The following is a 22,127-nucleotide window of genomic DNA, read 5'->3' as shown; positions in this document are numbered from 1 at the left end:
TCTGTTCGAACTTTCTATCAATATAGACCAATAAAAATGGAAATTAACTTTACATTGATGGATCATCCTTTTTTCTACAGCCAGTTGAAAACAAAGGCATTATTAAGAAGTTGATACGCAAGGATCTCGACTACAAGAAGGTGAACAAGTCGGATTTGGTGTACGTTGCGGAATCGCCTAACTACTGTGAGGAAAATGAAAGGTATATTAAAACTTCTTAAACAACCAAATTAGGATAGGCCTTTTAGACTTTGAAGTTTAATCTTCTTGAGCCTAACCGTTCCCAGTCGTCGAATTGTGTCCCAGTTCATGGTAATTTTCCGTCTGTTTGACAAACTTGTTTTACTCAAATTTGTTGCCATTTGTTACCAAATGATCTGTTGCCAAACAATGGCATGCCAAGACCCTCTCGCAGTTCTATTGCTCCCAACCAAAAAGAAGAAATTTTTCCTTCCGTAACGAATAAGCTGATTCGGACTTCCCTCACAACGAGACTAGAGTAACCTGGATTTTACATTCAGCTTGTAAGTCTCAAACCTTCACAGACAACGCTCTGCCGGCAATCGGACATCTCAGACAAACACGACACTGTTCGAAGAAGGGTGCTCTATCAAACATCGATAGTCGTGTGGAATTGTTAGCTCAGAATCAACCTTCTTTGCTAATTGCTAAAGTCTACAAGGTTTCAAGGTGGGACACAGACGTAGCAGACAAGACCAAACAGTTTTGTTTGTCTGGCACGTTATGTGTGCTTGTCTTGTTCGATCACTAACAGAGCGCTGGCTAAGCTTCTTATCGTGCTAGTGTTTAATATTCTCTTTGTATTTTGCTATTATTACAATCTGTTTTTGTGAGTGAACTTTTGAAATCTATGATTTTCTTCTATTTTTGTTTGGTTTAAAGCAAATATATTGATCAATTGTTTAAAATAGAATCTATTTTTGTTATGTAACTTCACTAAGGTTTTCCCTCGTTCTAAGAATTTTCAGGATTGGCACGTAAAATCCTTAACTAAATTAATTCTATTTTTAATAGACATTAAATGAAAAATAGCCATTCACTTGAATGATGAAGAATGAAATAATTGTTTCTTATGCTGTTTATCTGTTGTTTTTTTTTCATTAGCTTGGGCATCTTTAGTACACGTGGCCGTTTCTGCAATCGAACATCGTACGGTATCGAAGGGTGCCGGCTACTATGCTGCGGTCGGGGCTACCAAACACGCGTACGGAACGTGGAGGAAAAGTGCAACTGCAAGTTCGTTTGGTGCTGCTCGGTCAAGTGTGACACTTGCAGCATGCGCAAGGACGAACACATCTGCAACTAAAAGTCACCCCGCCACTCCCCTCTTCTCACCCTATAACAACCCACCCCCCCCTGAGACACATCCCCCGTCATCCGTCACGTATGTGTGGAACGAAGTGGAATGGGAAAAAAAGAAATAATAAGAATTGTGTAACTATTTATTCAAACATCGAGACATTTGTATCATCAGCGACATCATCCATCACGCGTCATCATCATCGTCACCATACTCATTTTTCGAATTAATAATCTCTTGGATAATGGAACCCTAATTAATCCATTTCACAAGATGCTAGTGTGACATTAAACCCACGTGGAAAAAGAAAGGCATTGTGCACCTCGAATGGTAACTTTCCCATGAAAGGTAGAGGATCCGATCATTCATCGATCGGTGTTTGTGACAGTTTTCGTTTACGTTTCATTCATTCATTTATCGTAGGATTACTGTAATCCTGTATGTGTACTGGTGTAACAACAGTTATTACACTATCAGTCGAACCAACCAGCACCAGCACCGTACACCAAAAAAACAATCGGAATCCAGCAAACAAATGAATTCGCTTACAGAGTCTCACGCGTGTGCGCACCTTTCTGCATCTTTCAGGCGTGGGGTGCAAAACAGTGAAAGTGGTAATAACATACCAGAAGAACGCATTTTGAATTTCTGTGATTTGATTTTAGAGAGCTTTTTTATTTTATTTAGTAATAAAACCGTAGCAACACAGCAACAGAGTAAGGGGTTAAGTGTATTTTTAGCTTATTATTTCGGTTTACTTAGTAAGGTAAGAACGTGTAGAAGCAACCATTTTCAACCAAACTATCTCTCTCTCTCTCTCGTATTCTGTTGCAATACACCCTTTAGCAAGTCCGTTTGTTGATTTCATTGATTTACAAAACATCCCCGAATGGCTTGTAATTGTAACAACATTTTGGAAGAAACATATTTTTTTTTCTTCAAAATAAAAAATAAATAGGAGACGAATATTGGACTCGCGTACACAGTGTGACAATGCTGTACGCTTTTCAATCCTTATGTCCAGTAGTTGTCCACTGCCATTCCATCCCAGCAGCACCGCTTTCGGTAGATGCAATTGGAAACGGTAATTACCCTGCCATTGATTAGCGTGTTCGAATCTGTTTATAAGCTATTTTGTAATGTAATGTAATATGGCTAAAAACCAACAACAACGACAACATTAACAACAAAAACAAACAAAACACTTTCAGTATGACAAAATAAAGTAATTGCCCTTTCAAACAAACCAATCGATTGTGTGGCTTTATTAATGATGTTTCGTCGGTTTTACCATCGTTGCAGTCACCGGGTAAGTTATGTGCTGTGTGGTAGGAAAGATTTCAATTATCACACAAGCAAGGAAAGCTATTGAGAATAGTTTATTTCCTTAAAAAAATATTACAAAAGCACAATGTTATGTTTTATTTCGTTAATAAATGACAATATTTCTTCTTAACATCTTAACATTGACGTACTTGGCAAATATTTTTGCATTAATTTAAATCTCATTTACTGAAGAATTTATCACCATATATTCTATCGCACACCTTCAATTAGACGTTTGTTTCGTTATACAACATTGTTCGTATCTCAAACACATATTTCATTTATGCATAACACTAGCAATATAATCAATACGTCCAGGCCATTCTACATGAAAAAAAAACACTTGCAATATATGCAATGTTAATGTTTACTAGTTACTACACTAGAACTACCGGGCCAGTAATTTGGAATGCGCTTCATTTGCGTCACTTAAATTTCTTGATGTTAAACAATCCTAAGTTAGTTTAAACAAGAGTTTTACATATATATTCTATAGTACGATCTAAAATAAACAACAAAATATAATCCAACTCTTCGAAATTGTTTAAAAATTAACCAAGAACGAAAAACGCTTAAAACGCATGCTAGTTCTAGTGTTAAAGTCATTACATTCAAGCCTATTCCTATATATCTGTCTATCCACGTTAATAATACTTGTCTAGATAAAATAAACCTTCTGTAGCCTTTAAAAATTTATACACTTTTATTAAGTGTATATTACATTTGTCAAATTGTAAAGTATTGTAAAACCATCTCACGCCAACATTGTAGCAGAAAGCGATCAATATTCGACAAATGAATCATTCCGCAATAAAAGGCAATATTTACAAAGGATGGTTTTACCTTTGTCATAGTCAAAAACAGTAAGTATAAAATAAGTTAGTTTAAGGGTGGCCCGCTGGTGCATGTGATAAACGGCACCGGTCCACACGGCAGGACCGGGTTCAAATCCAATCCGGACCGTCCTCCCGTAGCAAGGACTGACTATCCGGCTACGTGGTAAAAATAAGTCTAGTAAGCCAGAAATGGCCGGCGTGATCTGTGTAAGGTCGTTAAAGCCAAGAAGGGAGAGAGAAAATAAGTTAAAATAAATATACTAATAAGAAGAGACGAATGTACAGTGAGCGTATGTTCGAATGAAAGTCTCTCTCTCTCTCTTCTTGGCTTGGTTCGAATGAAAGTATTAATATGATTAAGTTGTTAAGCGACACCGTAACAGTCATGTATTTTATTCATTTTATCTTTTTTTATTATTGACGATAAGTAGTATTTTACAGGGCTTCCGATGATTTTGTTTTTTTATTACCATCCAACATTCTTTTCTGCAGTGTGTTCTATTTATGCAATAGCAGCACCCGCATTGTTCGACACGTTTTTGTTTGCACTACCTGCAATAATTGGGTTGAATTTATTCATCTGCTTTCATCTGTTTTATCTATCACACACTTAAACACGCATAGTACGCAGCTGTATACGTTCGTTTGGTAAAGAAAAGTGCATAGGCATTGTTTTTTTTTTCTTCTTAGGGGCCCTTATTACTGCTTTTGTATGTTTTAATCATTGTTTCTATGTTTGGTATTTAGGGTATTATGAATTAATGCTGCTGCTGCTGCTGCTTGGCTTCGGTTCATTTCTAGACTATTGAATCACAAAATTCGCTCATTATATTGTGTTGACGTTGAAGTAGGAGATGAAGATGGATAAAGTGTTGTAAACTGTACGAAATGAAACAAACGTTGCATTGGTTCTGTTGTTGGTTTAATATTTTTACATGACCGCGATGTGATTTGCTATACCAACTTTAAAGTTTGTATTTTTCTGCCATTTAATTCTGCAAACACACAATTGCATGTTACGGTTTAAACTGCTATTGTTCGGTTAAGATTTTTCCTCTCATCACATTCCATGTTCTTTCCTATTTCGTTTGCATTTCGTTTTTTGTCTTTTTACTGTTGTCTACTGTTTGGTGCAACCTTCTCCAATTGTCACAACGTTCATATACACATACTAATTGACTCTTCTGTACAACGCATCGATACTCTCTTTACACAATAGATCCATGTCCATGTTACCATGGTAACCGTAGACCATCGATATTTATACATATATGAAGTTGTATCACACTACCCATGTTTTTTTTTTTCATTTCTGCAAATTTCACTACTTATTTTACTGACCTTTGCTCATTCCGTTCAATCTCTTCCAATTTCCATTCTAATCCTTTTCCATTTGCATTTACATGTGAAAGAGTCCATCTTTTGTAATGTGTTTATGGCGCAGAATTTCTACATTTCCGTTTTTACTTGATTTTCTTCGATGCCTTTTACAGGTAACACACATGCAAAACACTGGATATTTCTTACGCTATAGAAACAATTATCTTTTTTTTTTTGTCATAAAATCAGGTTTACGTGCGTAAAAATATGCTTTCATACCGTCCAATTTTTTCGATAAAATCTGTTTAACAAACATAACCTTTCTAGCTAGTGTCCACACTAGAGCTACACATACTATTAAGATACGGTGCATCATACTAAATAGGATGCGTAAACAATGTGTCGTTTAAAATAATATCAGACACATACTCAAAAACAATCTGCACTTAACTGGCATAAGTTTTGCACACTCTCTCCGTTACTACATTTTATCGAAAGACATCAAACACTATCTACAAAATACACATTTAAAATGCACCACACAATGTAACCAGTTTTAACATTGATCCGTTATTTTATAATTTTCTTTTTATTCACGCTACATTTTATCTACAGTTTATGTGCAAGCATAAAATTTGTAACCAAAAAGCGAATTCTTTCTATCTGTAAGGGAACCGTTTTTGGTTTTGGCAAAGTAAGGCATCGGAGTGAATAATTAGACGAACGATAGGATGAAAGGAAAATAGGACATCTTTGATTTGTAATCGCTGCAAACAGTATCGTAACTATTAATGGGAAAGAACAGAGATTGAATTTTCTTATCATTATCATAAATATTCTATCTATTTGCACTCTGGGTTTTTTTTCCTAATTATACGTGCTCTCTCTCTCACTAGACATTATGTGCTTTTATACTGTCGAACACAATTTACAAACTGTACAAGAACAAAACAAGGTATGTACTTACATACTTAGAGCAAATATTTAATCGGTTTTATCATATCTCTCTTGTAGTCTGTCTTACCCACTTACCCACTCACTCGCTCTCACTTGCTTTGCTCACCATCGTTTAACTCATTTGCTGCTGTTTTCTACGCTTCTCACAGTTTATTTCTACAAAGCGTACGCTTTTCGAGTTGGCTTGTGCGAAAGCTGTTTCTATATTTAGTTCTTTTGCAATGTCCGGTTCGTGTTCTCTATCGACGTTTGAGTTCTGTTGCAACAAAAGACTGAATTTCGCTAATATTGTTATCGCTTGCGAATCTGTGGATTCTAATCGATTAGTGTGCTCTATCTATAAAATGAATTATTTCCATATTTTATTTTATCGCGTGTAACCTTTTTTGATAAACGCTCGTATCGAAAAAAAAGTAGACAAAAAAACTTTAACAAATTTAAAGTAAAAAACCACGTAAAGTGAATGATTTGATATTTTATACACAAAAATCTCATAATATAGAGTTTGGCACATGTAAGAAAGATGGCGATGACAATGCAGCTGTTTCGATGTATATGTGACTGTGTATAATGTATATGGCATTAAACCTTGCGTAAACCAAATTACTGATTCCAAAACTCAGGTTTAGCAATAGCAGATATAAAAAAAAAACAAAAGTCAGTATAAAAATATAAAACACACAATTGAATGTTTTTCGGCATATTTAGTTTTGTTTAATCACTTGCTTGAACTCATGTACCTCTTCCACTTTGTCACGGTCAGTTTAACGCAAAAAATGAAATATTTTATCGTTTCAATGATTCATATCCGTAGAACGAAAGGTAGCTTTACAAATGATGATACATTTCTGAAACATAATTCAGCATTCCTTTTTATCTTAAATATGTTTTACTTTCTTAGTACAGATACAGAAGTCAAACACACTAACGCTTCACATTCATCAGTGTCTCGTCTGGTGAGGATTTTAATTGTATTGGATTTGGTGAGTATCGTGTTTCCCACAAAGCAGGATAAACTGCACAGTGAATTGAAAATGAGAAAGAACGGTTTCTTTTGAGCTTTTATCCCAAAAAGGGGTTTGTGGTTAAATTGTCTATACTGCCTATAATATAGAAAGGCTTCAAAAAATGTGTATGCTGTAGCTGTAATATCTCAAAGGCCATACTTTGCTCCTTTGCATGGGATATATTTCCATACCCCGAGCTACGTTTTATTTGTCGTCATCGCCATTCGTTTTTCACAATAAAAAAGAAATACGAATATTTGTGGGAATACAAATAGCATGTATTTAGTTGACAATCTGGTTCCACCAGTTTAAAAGCACATTGGAATTCATCGCAGTACCAGTAAGACAAAATCTTATCTTTTTTTAGTAGAGTTTAAAAGCAAAGCAATTGGAGTTGCATGTTAATAGGGAAGATGACGAGAAAAATACATAGAGAATAATGGAGAGTCCGAATGAGACGATGGTAAAGAGTTTTGTTATTTTAGTTGAATACGTGTGCAGAGAGTTCTGTACAGAGTTATAGGATTTGCATTAATTTGTCAAGCGTTGAATGTTTGTTCTGTCATCACTGTTATTACCACATATCAAACAGTAAATAAAAAAAACCAAAAATTTCCATCACAAGATAATGTGACAATTTCCATATTACTCGTATGATGCTTAATCTTGAGAGTAACAACACGGACATAAAGAATCTTTTTTAGGAACACTGAGTTCTTCATATTAAAACACAGAAAATGCGCAACGTGTATTGGGAGAGATATAATGTAAGATGTTTCCTCCTCCTTGGTATACCTTCAACATTTGAATTCATCTAAAAGATTTAAGCATATTTGCTTGCTTTTTGTACTTCAACATTCTCTGTCTAACTGTTATGGTTCAGTCCAATCGCACAATGGATTTTGATTCCGCTATTCTCGTATCAGGGTATGTAATGATCGTTTGCTGTTTTGCTGAAGCTAGCGATTTATCATTATTCTCGCAAAAGATCACTGTCGTAAGCTTTATTATCGTCGGTAGGGGAGAAGATTGGATAAAGCTAACAAACAATTTCGTACAATTTGATATGTTACGATATTTTTACATTCAATACCTTCCCTTCCGGTGTCCGTTACTATTATTCATCGAACCGACACACTGTGTCACTCTGGTTAAGAAATTCGCAGTTTCTATCTATCGTTCGTTTTGATTCGTTAGTGTCGTTCTTGTATTTTGAGTTTTCTATCGTTTTCGCTTCTCAAAATTCATGCACAGCCGAACACGCTATTATTTCGTTATTGAATTCTTTACTGTTCATACAAGAACGAAATTACGAAGTATGGTACGATGAGTGCAGACAATCAACACTTTAATAGTTGCCTAAAAATCAAGCATTTATGTTGCATTTCGAGAGATTTCTGCTCAGGAGGTGCTGTGGCTTGCAACCCATTCCTGAATTACGCCAAGTGAAACTAATTAAGTATGATCAGCGTCCATACATTTCTTGTATTGTTCAGTTACCGGCTTTAGTTAGCTCTCTGTCGTCCAGGTTAAAGTAAACTTTTCTCCTCATTTACAGTTTTGTTGTTGACAAACTTTATTATCCATTTTCCGTTAGTTCTTTCTACCTGCTTTTTTCGTTTCCTACCTAAACTTGCATTAAACCTTACCTATATTTTATCCTAACTTATCATCCCTTTATTATCGGTAAATAGCACAATGTTTTCGTTTTTATCTTCTAAGTGACATTAAAACAGAGCATTACACAGAGAACATTACTGTCGTTTCCCAACATGCGGCAAATCACTTCTCTTTAATAATGATTTTACTTCCGGGTTCGCTTTTTCTTTCATTAACTTTCCATTCCATCCATTGTTATAGCTCACCTCGAATTCAATCAGGATTTTTATTTGTATAGACTAATGCTGTTATTTAACAAATCTATTTGTCTCATCTTCGCTCTATGTTATTGAGCTAGCACTTTTCTTAAGCTGTTTCTTCACTCAAATTCGATCATAAGAAAGCAAAACAAAAAAACGTTTCGACGAATCATAACATCATGTAAAAAATCGTTTCGAGATAATGAAAATCGATCTTATAGTAACAATCAGATTTAAATTTAAACAAAAAGAAGCGTATAATCATAATCGTAAAATCGAGCATCTGTGAAGGGGAGATATTTCCAAACCCGCATTGAAATAAATTTGAAACAGAAAGAATAATAGTCCACAAATAAAGCCAATTTTTTAAAATAAATTTTGTGCTTCATGACAGTCAATTATGCTACCCTTTAATTTACCAAGGGAAGCGGTTAATTTCGAAAATTCTTCTTACCCGTTGAGTACACAAACTTTAAAAACTGAATGTCTGTCATTAGACAAAACCAAAATATTGTTTAATCTATTTCATAATTGCACAATATCCAGCTATCCATTCCAGCTCCATCAGAGTAGAAAAGGAAATGCAAAGAGAATGAAACAAGTTTCAACTTTTGATGAAAAATTTTCCCAGATCTCATAGTACCTTGTTTATCATCATGGAACAAAACAAGCAACACAAATCTATTAATAAGCCAACGAAGACAAAGGAAACTCGGTTACGTATGAAATTGTAACATACATTTTCAAAATTATGTTCCGATATTCACTTTACTGTTGAGTAGAATATTTTAAAATAAAGCTCTTTTAACCCATCCGGTATTAAGATAAAACAGTTTTATGCGTACGCCTGTATGCCAACTAGTTCTAGAAAAAAAAAACATCTAAGTAATGTTACATGTCAATACACGCAGTGTGGGCAAAGGTTTAACTCAACCTTAAAACATAACCATTAACAACTCTCTAACCTAGATGCAGGTATGCTAAACTTTACAATCAATTCGCTTCGTTTAACTTCTTAACACGTTGTCGTCCAATCTTATGTGTTTACCACCTTCGTGGTCAGCCTCGAATAACAGTTATCATTAACTATTTCCCTCCACCCACCCATCCAACAGTGATATCTGTTTTTTCTGGTTTTCGCCCAGTACTGTAACGTTGAACTATCGATCAACAACTACCACCCGGCTAACAGACACCATTAGATAGGTCATCCGCATGTTGCTCACTCTACTGTAAGTCTCGTCGAAAACTGTCCTCGTCCATCGGGTCAATCATCGTGCTGGTGTCTGAAAGCATTTGAATGCTCTGAAAATCCATATGACCAAGTCCAAGATCAGCTTCGAAATCGTCTATAAGAGATAAAATTATTGATGCGCATTAAATCACAACTGTCAAACATATCGTTAGACTTCCATGATATTGCAGAGTAAGGGAATTCTAAACAATCAATGACAAACGAGCGTTCAATCTTTAATAACTTTTAAGTAATGCTCTCAAACAAACAAAAAAGAAGAAATTGTGTCCATCTACGTTACTTTTGATACATAACGAACTAAGTGACATGAATCGCGATGGCTTACAAAAACAAACGATAACTATCCTTCCTTCTGAATTTGTTCTTAATCATGACAGATTACTTACCCCTAGTCGAATAATCTGTAAATGGATGAAGAATGAATAACAATCATTAGCAATTAACAGATGAGATATGCAGCATTCATGATATTACGAGAATAGAAACGCACAAAAGAGAGAGGTAAAGGTCTTGAAAATAAGAAGAAATATATATATATATACCTGTAAACACGATCTCCGGTATCGTCGGTGTTTGCGGTTCGATAAGCGATTGCGTGTTGGACAGGCTTAGTAGAGGTTCCGTCGTTCCGTTGAACATGTTGTTCATATTGGTATTATGTATGTTTTGCATATTCTGACAGTTGATCGAGTTAAGCTGGTTGGTCTGTTGCGTCGTAGACTGCTGTATTTGAGCATGCCCGTTACCATGACCCGTATGAGTACGTATACCAAGGCCATTGTTCATCGTCAAGTAGGTTTCGTCAAACTAAAATCAGAAAATATAACATTAACACATGACCCAAAATGATGAAACCAAATCCACTTACCCCACTAAAGACCATTTGATTCGTGGTAAAATCGTTGTCACCCTGTCCATCAGCAAGCAATAAACGGGAATAAATTAAATACGAATGCAAAAGAAAAAAAAACAGAGAACATATTCTGATTAGTAATTGCTCGCAAATAGCTTTAATAAACATACATGGAATGAAAATGAACGAACAACCGTAAGCCGTAAATAGACTAGAAAAATACAAAAACGAAACAAGATTTATGAAACATGACCAGCAACGACAAAGAGGAAAATGATAGAATATGACAAAAGAATCGAAAAATAGGAAGTATCTTCTACCACAATGAAAGTGAGTATGTCGGTGCAAACTTATCAACGAATGAAAGCTACCGCGGATAGAAAGTAAATAGTTTTATTCAAACGAAAAACATAATAGCAAGCACACATCTTGAAAAGCCAAACTGCTTAAAAGAGTAAAAAGACAATGAAAATAAAAGACTTCAAACAGATATGAAGAGAAGCATATCACGACAGAAAATGTATAATTGGAAGAATAACAACACACATGCATAGTGGACTTTAATAAACAAATCTATGGAAATGAAAAAAAAAACTAAAACTACAAAGATTCATTCTTTATCATCTTTAGCTAGATGAATCAGAATGTGTAGACCAATCTGAACGATTATCGTTTTAAATAATGTTTTAAGCTGATAACAATATGATTATCTCAACAATTTACGCAATTGACAAAGAAAACTGTCGTTATTAAATGAAAAATTTGTTTTGTGCATATCTGGCCAACCATTTATCCAATGTTTTGTTGAATTCTTACAGCGGTTTATAAATTGCCATATCTATGGTTTTGGTCGATATAAGGGTTTTAACTTAATTCGTTCAATCAACGATGTTAATATTCTTTGTAACAGTTTCATGAATTAGCTCCAAATCAGCATCATGATTTGGCGTTTAATATTTGTACGGCATGTAGACTGACGATCTCTAAATGATTTAGGTATGATTCCCACGAGACTTGCAAATAGGCAAATAATTCGTAAACGGGACGGGGAAAGATAGGTGCTATTTTTTTCTGAAAAAAAAAGAAAAATCATGATCAAAGGACAAATTTCCTGCTATGGAAACCCCAATTAGGAATTTTTTATTACTATCAGCTCGTGGAATTTGTACCTTTACCTAGCCAAAGCAAAGACATTTTCAAACTAAGAGAAATGTTTTTTGAAAAAGAATAATGAATAGCAAAACAGCAAAGAAAACTGATACGTTGAGTTTTCACTACAAAAAACGTCACGAATTAAGTTAAAGACCCGTGTAATGCAAAATGTTGCGTTAAATTTACAGCAAGCCAAATGCTTAACTAAAAAAAGACACAAGTGGAGCGAAGAAAAATACCACAAAAAACGCAGCAATAAACTATACGTTAAATTTTATATTCTATAACTCTCATGTAAAAAAAGTAAGTAAATGGAAGAAAAAGTTATCAACCTGCACTTGCGCGGTTAATGTACATCCGGACTCTACTAGACTCTGAACCAGCGTAGTCCAGTCCTGAAGTAGGATGATGCAGAAGGTTGCGCGCGGTTTGATGTTTGAATATTGTTTTTTTTTGGTTTCGTTTTGTGTTATTTAAATCGCAATATTTTTTATATCGGCGACCACAGGCGTATTCGAAATGAAAGAGGGGAGAAGGTAAACAGTAGCGTTGCGTTAATCAAGCGTTATTTAGTACATCGTAGCAAAGAGCTTTTACATACATTGGGGCAGACAATGAAAAAGACAAAATCAAAATATAATAGAGGAAACACATGTAGTACAAAGGTGAACATAAAATCGGAACGACAACACATTATAGTATAGATATGTATCAGGACAAATTTTTGCAATGATTTTAATATGAACTATTTATCAAAATTCAAACCAAGCCTTTTCTTGATAAGTAGTTTTGGAGCCAGACAAACTATTTTATGGATTGATTTCACACCACTATTTCATCTCATTCGGTTTTTTTACTAAAGATACTAACTAATTTCATTCATAATTATAACAGGAGAATATTCTATATAACTGTCAACCCTACAGTTCTAATTATAAAATTGTGTATTATTTTTTCATGAACCGTGATATTTTGTTGTTCATTAATTTCATTAAAAAATCCATTTAAATAAATTTAAAACAGAGAGAAATAACATGTTGCAACAGTTGAAGTTACATTACAAATCAAGTTACATTTTGGTAAATGTGTGTAAACAATACTGATTCTAAAATGTGATGAGGCCGAATCCTGTTTCTTGATGGCATTTTAATATAGCATTGCTTTGTTCAGGAAATAAAACAGTACCCCCATTTCGAATAAATCCCTCATAAATATTAGGCAGGGAATGAGTCGCAGGAAAAAGATAAAGCACTTAATTTCATATTAAAAAAATAACAAGGACTAACTCAAAAAACAACCCGTAAGGAAATAACAAGACAGCACAGTACGTTTCCAATCGATAGAAGAAGTAGTGTGATGAAGATGAAAAAAATCTAACTGAACGAAAGAAACCTGTAACAATGACAATGGAATGAGTTTATCTATACACACGTGTGTAGATGAATAGAGAATTAAATTTGGCAATGGAGCACAGACGGAGCGCGGAAGATGGAGGATGCATGGATCAGACAACTTAAAATTGACGACATTTACATCCGATTATTCTTGGTGATTGGGTCTTAATCATCGAATGTCTTACTTACCAATGTTATGTGTTCCAAATACTGTGGTAGGGTGTTTTGCACGTAAACGTCACTATTCGGATATTTATCATAGGTTGGTCTAAAAAAAGAATACAACGAAGAACGTCTTACACATCAGGTCTACGTATGCCGCGCGTTGTCGACTTACCCATTGTTGCTTCCCACAGTGTGGGATACAGGACTGCAGGGTGCACTGGAATTGGAATCAGGATTATTCACTAACGCCAGCCCTGGACTTGAACCGGGACTAGGTCGAGTTCGGTAGTCAGACATAATTTGCTACAATGAACGTAAAGATATGACATTAATCTAATAACATTCTCTGGAGCGAATGCAGGATATAAACATACCGGGGACATATTTCCATGAGATCCGTACAGTATGCTTTCGGGAGAGTTCTGGTTTGGTGACGCCAGACCGTCGGTGATCTGCGTAAAACTGTCGTAGTTTATTTGATCTAGAGTTGGTATTCGTTGCTGCTGCTGCTGCTGCTGTTGTTGTTGTGGAGACTGTGCCTGCGATTGCTGGTGTTGTTGATGCTGCTGTTGCACTGACTGTTGTTGTTGGTTAGTGTCATAAGTATTGTTGACCTGACGAAACAAAATATAGCATAGAAGAAAGTATTTTATTAAATGGTAACATATTGGTAAAGCATCGTATGAGCATCTTTAATTGATGATAAAATTTAGAATTGTCCATCGCATTAAAGGTTGATTTTGCAATATTAAAACAAAATTAAAGATCAATGTTTACTGACGAATTCAGAGAATATTTAAGAGAGTGTATTCGCATCGTAATTTATTTAGATTAGTCGGTATAAATTTAGCAAATAGCGAAAAATTTGCAGAGCTGGCCTTCATTCTACTTAGCGTGCGGTCTATATGCGTTCTAACAATAATATACTTTAGATTTTTAGTTCACTATTTCAGCCATATGTTCGATTGACAGCAAATCAAATACAAATGAATAAAATTGTTCAAATTGTAGAACCATTGTTACAAGAAATATTATGAATAACATTAAACACTTACATCAATAGAACAGAAATTTCATATTGCAATACATTAAACGAAAATTCGATTTAATTTCAAAGATGGAGAAAAGAAGAAAATCGGTATGAAATAAGAAAAAATAATAAATAAAATTATATACCTTCGACATAAACGAATATCTATTACTATCTGGTACAGATAAAAAAGGCTGCAAAAAATTAACGATGAAAGAAAAAAAAACAATAGTAAATATAACACAACACGTTCACAGGCAAGCTGCAATTGAGAAGGAAAGATAAATGCATATGTGTATGTGTGTATGTGTGTATGGAAGTGAATCTAATAGATGATAGGCGTGTTTATGCGTGTGTCTGTATGAACAATGGTGATGAAGCAACAGTAACATAAATGAAAAATATATGTTTTGCATAGTGAACAGGTGCAGAATAGATTCATTAATGGTGAACGCAGTAGTGGAAATATTACACGAAGAAAGAAGCAAGTAGAGAGTGGTTAGAATCAGTGTAACAGTGCAACAGAAGCACTAGCAATAGAGAAATAAGACTAGAAAATTAATACTTTTGAAACAAGGCTAGGTGACAAGAAATATCCACTTTCAGTGCATGTAAACTACAATGGATTTAAGCAACTGCACTCACTATAAAAGTAATTTCGAAACTCTTCACTAGAAATGCAATAACAATTTTAATTTCAAATCGACTTCCACGTGTCTGTGGCACCTGGCAGTGTATTTTCTGTGATTTTGTGTCTCTATCTCATTTCCCTACCATTCGATAAATTAAACGGGTTCCACCATATCACTCACCTGACTAGAGATGGTTTGTGGTTTCGTTTTCTTTCCCTTAATGCCATTATTAAGATTTGCGCCATTGTTGTGATTAACAGCGTTCACCATATTCACATTATTAATCGCGATTGGGGCCACGGACGCACTGGGACTACAGCTGATACCGCTACCCGTTGGGCTGACGGAACCACTGTTCGAATGGCTAGTAGGAATGGGATATCCACCAACACCGTTGCCACCGCCTCCTCCGCCTCCACCACCACCACCTGAACCATTCCCACCACCGGTGCTGCTTCCGCTGACACCGCCACTGAAGCTGTTGGCCCTCGGATGTGGATGGTGGTGATGGTTCTGGATAGCCGAGGTTGGTGAAAGTGACGAAGGTGAGGTACCAAGGGGACTCTGCAAAAAATATATGATAAAACACAAATCAGTTCCGTTTACACCTCCATGAGCTTTCAACTTCGCTGTTACTTACCGGACAGTAGCTATGATTTTGTCCGTTTGGATCGTACTCTTGATCCAACGTTGCCGGATACATGGAAGGATAACCGACGGAGGTTAAATCTGGTAGCGATCCAGTGTTGCTAGGTATCGGAATCTGTATACTATCGGGATGGTTTTGCGATGGATAGATACTGTGATAGATAAAGGATTCGTTACAATTTGGTTTTGTCTATTAGCATGCCTCTGCTTATGCTCACTTGATTCCGGGTAACCTCGGCAGGGCCGTAGAGGAGCGTGACCGTATGTCTTGCGTCGACCCATTGTCGTGATGATTACTAGGATGATGGTGATGATGATGGTGATTATGATGATTGTTGGTCATGTGGTTGTTGTGTACTTTCGAAATGTGTTGAGCATTTGAAATCTTTCTTTGCACTGTTGGACTTAGCGTTAGGGGTGAGTGAGTGGTAAGAAGGGTGCCGTCTTGCTGCTAAAAATAAACAAAATATAATCATGGGAAAAACCCCATGCCCAACCCGCATTAGCGCATATTTACCGATATTGCAACATTTTTGTTTTCGGAATTACCTGATTTTGACAGAGACTCTGATGGATTGCCGAATCCGAGATCGAACGGTGCCAGTTGTTTTCCATCGGAGGAATTAAGTGAACCGTACTGTTGCCGTACGGTGACGTGTCATGGTTGCGACTCGCCTGCCGATTACGCATCGGACCACCGGGAGTTCGACCTGCAAACCATATTTGCATCAGTAAGTTTTATATCTATAAATGCGTCTAACAAACAAACCTTCTTTACCTCTAGACTCTCTCGTGTGGCTTGGTGTGCTGGTTTTAGGCGATATTTCCTTTTTCACCTTGATCGTTTCCGGTTGCGAGTACGGTTTGAGTTCGGTTAAGTTAGAACCCTCGTCCGTCTGAAACAAAGATAAGTTTGGTTTTAATTTTTTGCATCTTCAAACAGGCTTACAAAATGTATATGAAATATACAATTTATTCAATTTCCATCAAGAAGAAGAAAAAACGAACTAGAACAACATTTAGAAGATTGGGACCAATGAGGAAATGTAATCAAAATGCCATAAAATCTTATACTATTCTATTTTTCATTATTCTTTGCTATTCTATATCACCATGCAAAATGATAAAAAATAAAGAAAAAATTACCACCATGCGCCTCCATCGCACGAACGGTCTTTGTCATCTCCAAATAAAATATGGTTTTTGGAATTTTGATTCCAAAAAATGTTTTTTAACAAAAAACACATACTACGCTATTACTATCTGTTTTTCCAAAACATTCGGAATGATTCGGTAGAATTTTTGATAGAATTAGAATGATTTTCCAATCAAGGATCATGAAATAAACATTTTATAAAAGTTTCAAGCATTGTTTGTTATGATGGAAGTGATTTTGTCTCGAAAAGAAATAACATGTCGTTTATATTATCATGCTTGTTTAGAGTAAAACAACTTAAAACCCGTTTCTATTTACTCGCATCAGAGAAACAAAACAACAAGTGTGAATAAAAATTGAGCAGTTGAATGTACCACTAGTATCTACGTAGGAATTCAAAACGTTGTTCAAACAAAAAGTACAGCTAAAAAGCCGAAGAACAAAAAAAACAGGTAGACAAATTTGGGAGCGAAACTTGTTCAGCTAATTCTACCACACTACTGGCAAACGATGAAAAGGAACATGAACATCAATAACGAGGAACCAAATAGCAAATGAACCGCTGTCGGGTACGGTTAAAACGATAAAAACCTTTTCCTGGTACTGTTTGTTTTCATTATTGACGTTGGGCAGGGAACCGCCTCGAAACGTGCCCAGGGTGCCCGTCGTCGGTGACAGGTTGGCACTCTTGGACGCCTGGGATGATGTTAACGCGACACGGCGACAGAAGAGGAACAGTGTCAAATGGTGTTTGGTGATGGTCGATGATCAAAAGGTGATGACGATCACGATGGCAGGATGGCGCAAAAGAGTGCGACGTACGGTGAAGGTGGAGAGGATGGGATGTTTGCCGACGTAGAAACAGCCATAGTGACCGTACGGAGCAGAATTATTCAAATTGTTGATGCATTGTATTCCATAGCAGTGAGATGACGGGATGGTTGTGGAATTCCGGAAGCCGGCGTGACGCAAGATAATCAAAAAGCGAGTAAATAATCAATTATCAAACAGGTGAGGTGACAATTCGGTAGAAGAAAAAACGCGTAAAACAAGACATTACTTTAGAACGTAAATTACGTCGCTTTGAAGCTGGTGTTTTATGCTTGAATTTTAAGAAAGATTCGACATTTTTACACGTTAGAAAAGATTTACATTGTACATAATTTGTTTCACAACATGATGACTAAGAATCTGCACAGCCAGCGTCTTAAAAAAAACCCTAAAATTCTAAAAAGATAAATGCACAAGGCATATAATTAAAATAAGCAAACAAGCTCCCTGTTATCGTACAGTTTGGATCGTTGTTAGACGCTCTTTAACGATTCGTATGGCAATCTTAATACCCTTTAGAAGCTAATTAATATTTGAAACAGCTCGACGAAACTTCAATTCGGCATTAATCTTTAAATAGTTTATATAGCTTCTAAACCACCAACATAATTATTTGCTGGGCATCCCAGCCGCTCACATACAATTTCTTCTGCTTCTTGCTGCTGAACGAAACACGAAGACAAACCTGACAACAGCAGTGTTGACAGATAGTGTATGCGACAGAAAACATTAGACTATGTTACCCTAACCCCAGACTACGTGAAGAAGACGTGGGCAATGCTGGGACGAGGGGGGAGTGACATTTTAAACCATGGCTTAAGATTAATTAGCTTTCAACACCTTGCCCCATTGCCGTAAGAAAAAGGGTACGATCTTCTATCTTGCCGCAATTTGGTACTCTGTCAGCTCTGCTTTTATCTCACCAAGGCATGATGCATGCGAAAATGAGTCCATTTTCGTCACAAGCATCCCCGGCGATATAGACGGACCTGTTGTTTCCAACGCAACTTCATTAGCAATTCCATACACCGGGGCTGAAAAGTTGATTGATGTTTGGCCCACAACGGGGTTTTAGAAAACGCTTGAAACAGGAGTTCCAACGGTTCCGTGAGTTGTTCTTTTGATAATTGGAAAAATCACGAAAATAAAACAATCGAAAACGAAAGCTAAAGTTGTCTTCCGATCCGACATTCATTACTTGTCATTTTCGGTGATAAAATTATTGCAAATGTGAAAAGAAAAACTCTTTATAATTAATATGTAAAATTTTCGAGTTTTAGCATTTATATAAACGTTGGAACTGTATAAAAATCACTCAATAAAAAAACAAAAAAAAACGATAAGCATTTCAAATAGATTTTCGACGCTATCGTTCATTATAACAATTGGTTTATAATTATTGTATCTTTTTAAAATTATTCTATTTCATAATTTAAAAATAATTAATGGATTAATGGATAAGCATTTTTTAAATAAAAATTATAAACATTCTGAAAAAAAACATGTTCATTAGGAAACAAATTTGAGATGTTATAAGACGCGCAAACTACTGCATTACATTGTAGTGCATACAATGTTTCGAACAAGGAAACACCTGTCCAACACCTTAGCTCGGTGATCATCTATTACCGCGTCGAATAATTTCATTTCTTTCCCGACACGATATGATCTATTTAGTTTCGTGAACAACCCAGTAACACGTTATACGGCACGTATATCAACACGTATTGATAAACATATTAGGAGAACACATTAATTTCATTACCCATTTTCCCATTATAGCACCAGAGAGTGGTGCTGTGTGCGCGTTTTTTTTCTACTGTGGGAAATTGAAAAGCGCTATTCATCTGACAATGATGGGCTCTCGAGCAACGCATGTATCGGTTGGTAGAGGGTATTATAGCTCAATTGGATACCGTATACCGTTTTGACTAGCACCGTAATCCGTCACAATGTACAGTGTGGCAGTGCAGTTTCTCTTTTTTTGTTGCGCAAATTGGATAATTAAATAACACTCAAGCTGAAAGCAAATAGATGCTTTTCATTTTCCCAACAAAGCTCCTCTTTTTTTTAAATTCCTATTTTTCTCGGCCTATCTTTCTCTCTCCCTCTCTTTGTGTCACGCTCACTGAATCGTTTTTATGCCTAATTCCTATTTTTTTTTCTAAATGAAAACAACGTAAAACAGGATTTAGAAAACAAAGCAAAGAAACAAACAAAAAAAACATTCATACAATTCGTAGAACGCAAATATTTCCATTATTCCACTTCTGCTGTGCGTTGTTATGAACATTTTCGTTGTGGTGCAATATGCATTCATACACACACACAAGCATAGCTTAACTACGGAAGGTCCTGCACAAACAAACAAAACAGAGGGCTCGACAATATCATGGCTTTTCTCTGTCTACCAGAAAATACCAGACTCATCCCCCCCCCCCCCCCCCCCCCAAAAACAGTACTAGTTGGTGTTCAGATGCGACTCTCGGTGTTTAACACACGCACACACCATTATCGCTGTTCCTCCTCCATCAACACAACAAGCTCGAGGTAAACAAAAACCGACGCACGCGCGCGCTTTTTTGCTCCCCTTCGCAAAGTGCGTCGTGGGGACTATGAAGCTTTTTTTTGCTGTTGTTGTTGCTTCTATTAACATCGCACACAAGCTCACTTCGATGATGTGTTCTTCTTTTCCCTTTGTTTTTGCATCGCTGTACAAATTTAATATTATAGCGAGAGAGCGGCTGTTTCGCAAATCAACATGGAAAGCAACAAGAGACGCTTACCACTCAAATGCAAATTATATTATTGACGCTCGTGTATCTTCCCGCTTCACTCACATTCGCTCGCAGCGAAACGATATGTGTGTGTGTGTGTGTGTGTGTGGTTGATTGTTTGCGACTGTGTGCCATAGTATAGGGGATCGATCGAAACCCGTAAAAAAAATTGCGTGACGAAAAACGAGTTCCACGCGGGCATGAAATGAGTGACACGCGTAACGAATGAAGTGGAACGTCGTACAGAGCAAACCGGACTGTTTTTTTCTCTCGATTGCATGTTTTATACTTGCTGCTTTCAATATGGAAATTGATTTCTACCACTCTACGGAAAGGTGCTTTTGCGTACAGTGGGTGTTCTAGTGCGTATAGGAATGTTTGCGTTTTGTCCTTAGCTCTGTTTACTTTGCTCAACAGGTCACAGCGCTGTACATGGTCAGTTCAAACAGAGGTTGATGGTTTGATTAAACAACATTAATTAAGCATACCCACCATTTCTGTTTCGGATTCTAGTTGCTTACATTATACTATGAATGGGTGCGACACAACACTGCATACTAATAAAATATCTATAATGTTTACACTCTTCATGTTGTATCGAAATAGTGATTCAAAGTTTAACAAAAGATTGTTTTTTTTTTTCATTAGTTTAACATAATTCGGAATAATATAGTACGGAAACCGAAACTTTAAAACAATTATTTTAGCAATTCCAAAAGTACCAGGCGTCTCCATCAATCTCGCAATAATATTGATGAATTACAATTTGTACAAATTTACTATTACCAGCTCATTACGTTCAACTAGGACAAACAATATAAACATTTTCATTAATGGAAAATTAATATAAATGTATATCTCCTAATAAGGAAATTTTACATATTAGAACATTAATATACTTATCAAATATTATAGCAATAACAATACGACACAGAACATAACAATAACTAATGATTGCAACTTGAATACAAGTAACAACCCAATTTGTCGTTATTAAATATGTGCGGTAAGAGACGTGTGTTTCTATAGTTTTAGTACGTAACTTATGCTAACAAATTTAACTTATTGCATTAAACTGTTGTACAATCTATATAATTTATTTCCCTTTAATAAAAATAATCATTGCATTATCTGAGTAAGTGTGTTTGTAACAATATCGAAAGTTGTTAACATTTTCTTCGTTTTTTATTATAAGACATTAAGATTTGATTCTCGATTATCACATTATTCAGTATTCATATAAAAAATGTAGAGTGGTGTATGTGATAAACGGCGCCGGTACCACACGACAGGGCTGCGTATCAAATCCCATCCGGACTTTTCGGCTTCGTGGTAAAAATACGTCTACTAAGCCAGAAATGACCGGCATGACCACCAAGGTCGTTAAACCCAGAAGGAGAATAAAATGTAACTTTTCAATAAACTAGTTTATCTAGTAAAACAAATATCCGTTATTTCCATCTTTTTCCCGTTGTCTGATTCAATTATAAATGCGCTGATAATCAAACAAAATGAAAAGTTTTGTAACAAACTGATTAATTAACTTGCTCGCTCGCGGTAGTTTGTAGCAGCATCGAGCTCCGTATACAATTAGCATCATTAGTGGAT

At 35.9% G+C, this 22,127-nt stretch overlaps 2 protein-coding genes across 13 annotated transcripts in view; one reads left to right on the top strand and one right to left on the bottom strand.

The window, feature by feature from the left end:
* The window catches only part of LOC125764879 (protein Wnt-1-like), a 28,905-nt gene extending 26,334 nt beyond the window's left edge, over positions 1 to 2,571 (top strand). For all 3 annotated transcript variants that reach the window (XM_049429525.1, XM_049429523.1, XM_049429524.1), the window contains exons 7-8: positions 81 to 202; positions 1,126 to 2,571. In XM_049429525.1, the coding sequence (XP_049285482.1) occupies positions 81 to 202; positions 1,126 to 1,327 (324 nt within the window). In that variant the 3' untranslated portion in view covers positions 1,328 to 2,571. The remainder of the gene's footprint in view (positions 1 to 80; positions 203 to 1,125) is intronic.
* Positions 2,572 to 3,871: 1,300 nt separating this feature from the next.
* LOC125762293 (uncharacterized protein DDB_G0283357-like) overlaps positions 3,872 to 22,127 on the bottom strand; it is a 35,976-nt gene continuing 17,720 nt past the window's right edge. For 3 of the 10 annotated variants that reach the window (XM_049424216.1, XM_049424217.1, XM_049424218.1), the window contains 15 exons: positions 17,503 to 17,607; positions 16,525 to 16,651; positions 16,305 to 16,465; positions 15,974 to 16,206; positions 15,748 to 15,907; positions 15,288 to 15,671; positions 14,622 to 14,669; positions 13,820 to 14,059; positions 13,618 to 13,748; positions 13,470 to 13,548; positions 12,219 to 12,281; positions 10,750 to 10,791; positions 10,424 to 10,688; positions 10,268 to 10,282; positions 3,872 to 9,975 (listed from right to left, as the gene is read on the bottom strand). In XM_049424216.1, the coding sequence (XP_049280173.1) occupies positions 9,854 to 9,975; positions 10,268 to 10,282; positions 10,424 to 10,688; positions 10,750 to 10,791; positions 12,219 to 12,281; positions 13,470 to 13,548; positions 13,618 to 13,748; positions 13,820 to 14,059; positions 14,622 to 14,669; positions 15,288 to 15,671; positions 15,748 to 15,907; positions 15,974 to 16,206; positions 16,305 to 16,465; positions 16,525 to 16,651; positions 17,503 to 17,607 (2,175 nt within the window). In that variant the 3' untranslated portion in view covers positions 3,872 to 9,853. The remainder of the gene's footprint in view (positions 9,976 to 10,267; positions 10,283 to 10,423; positions 10,689 to 10,749; positions 10,792 to 12,218; positions 12,282 to 13,469; positions 13,549 to 13,617; positions 13,749 to 13,819; positions 14,060 to 14,621; positions 14,670 to 15,287; positions 15,672 to 15,747; positions 15,908 to 15,973; positions 16,207 to 16,304; positions 16,466 to 16,524; positions 16,652 to 17,502; positions 17,608 to 22,127) is intronic. The other 7 variants (XM_049424225.1, XM_049424224.1, XM_049424219.1 and 4 more) reach the window with 6 other exon arrangements.

The sequence above is a fragment of the Anopheles funestus genome, chromosome 2RL (genome assembly GCF_943734845.2).
Source record: "Anopheles funestus chromosome 2RL, idAnoFuneDA-416_04, whole genome shotgun sequence".
NCBI lineage: Eukaryota > Metazoa > Arthropoda > Insecta > Diptera > Culicidae > Anopheles > Anopheles funestus.
The sequence above is the reverse complement of the archived record's forward strand: the minus strand, read 5'-3'. Positions and strand labels throughout refer to the sequence as shown.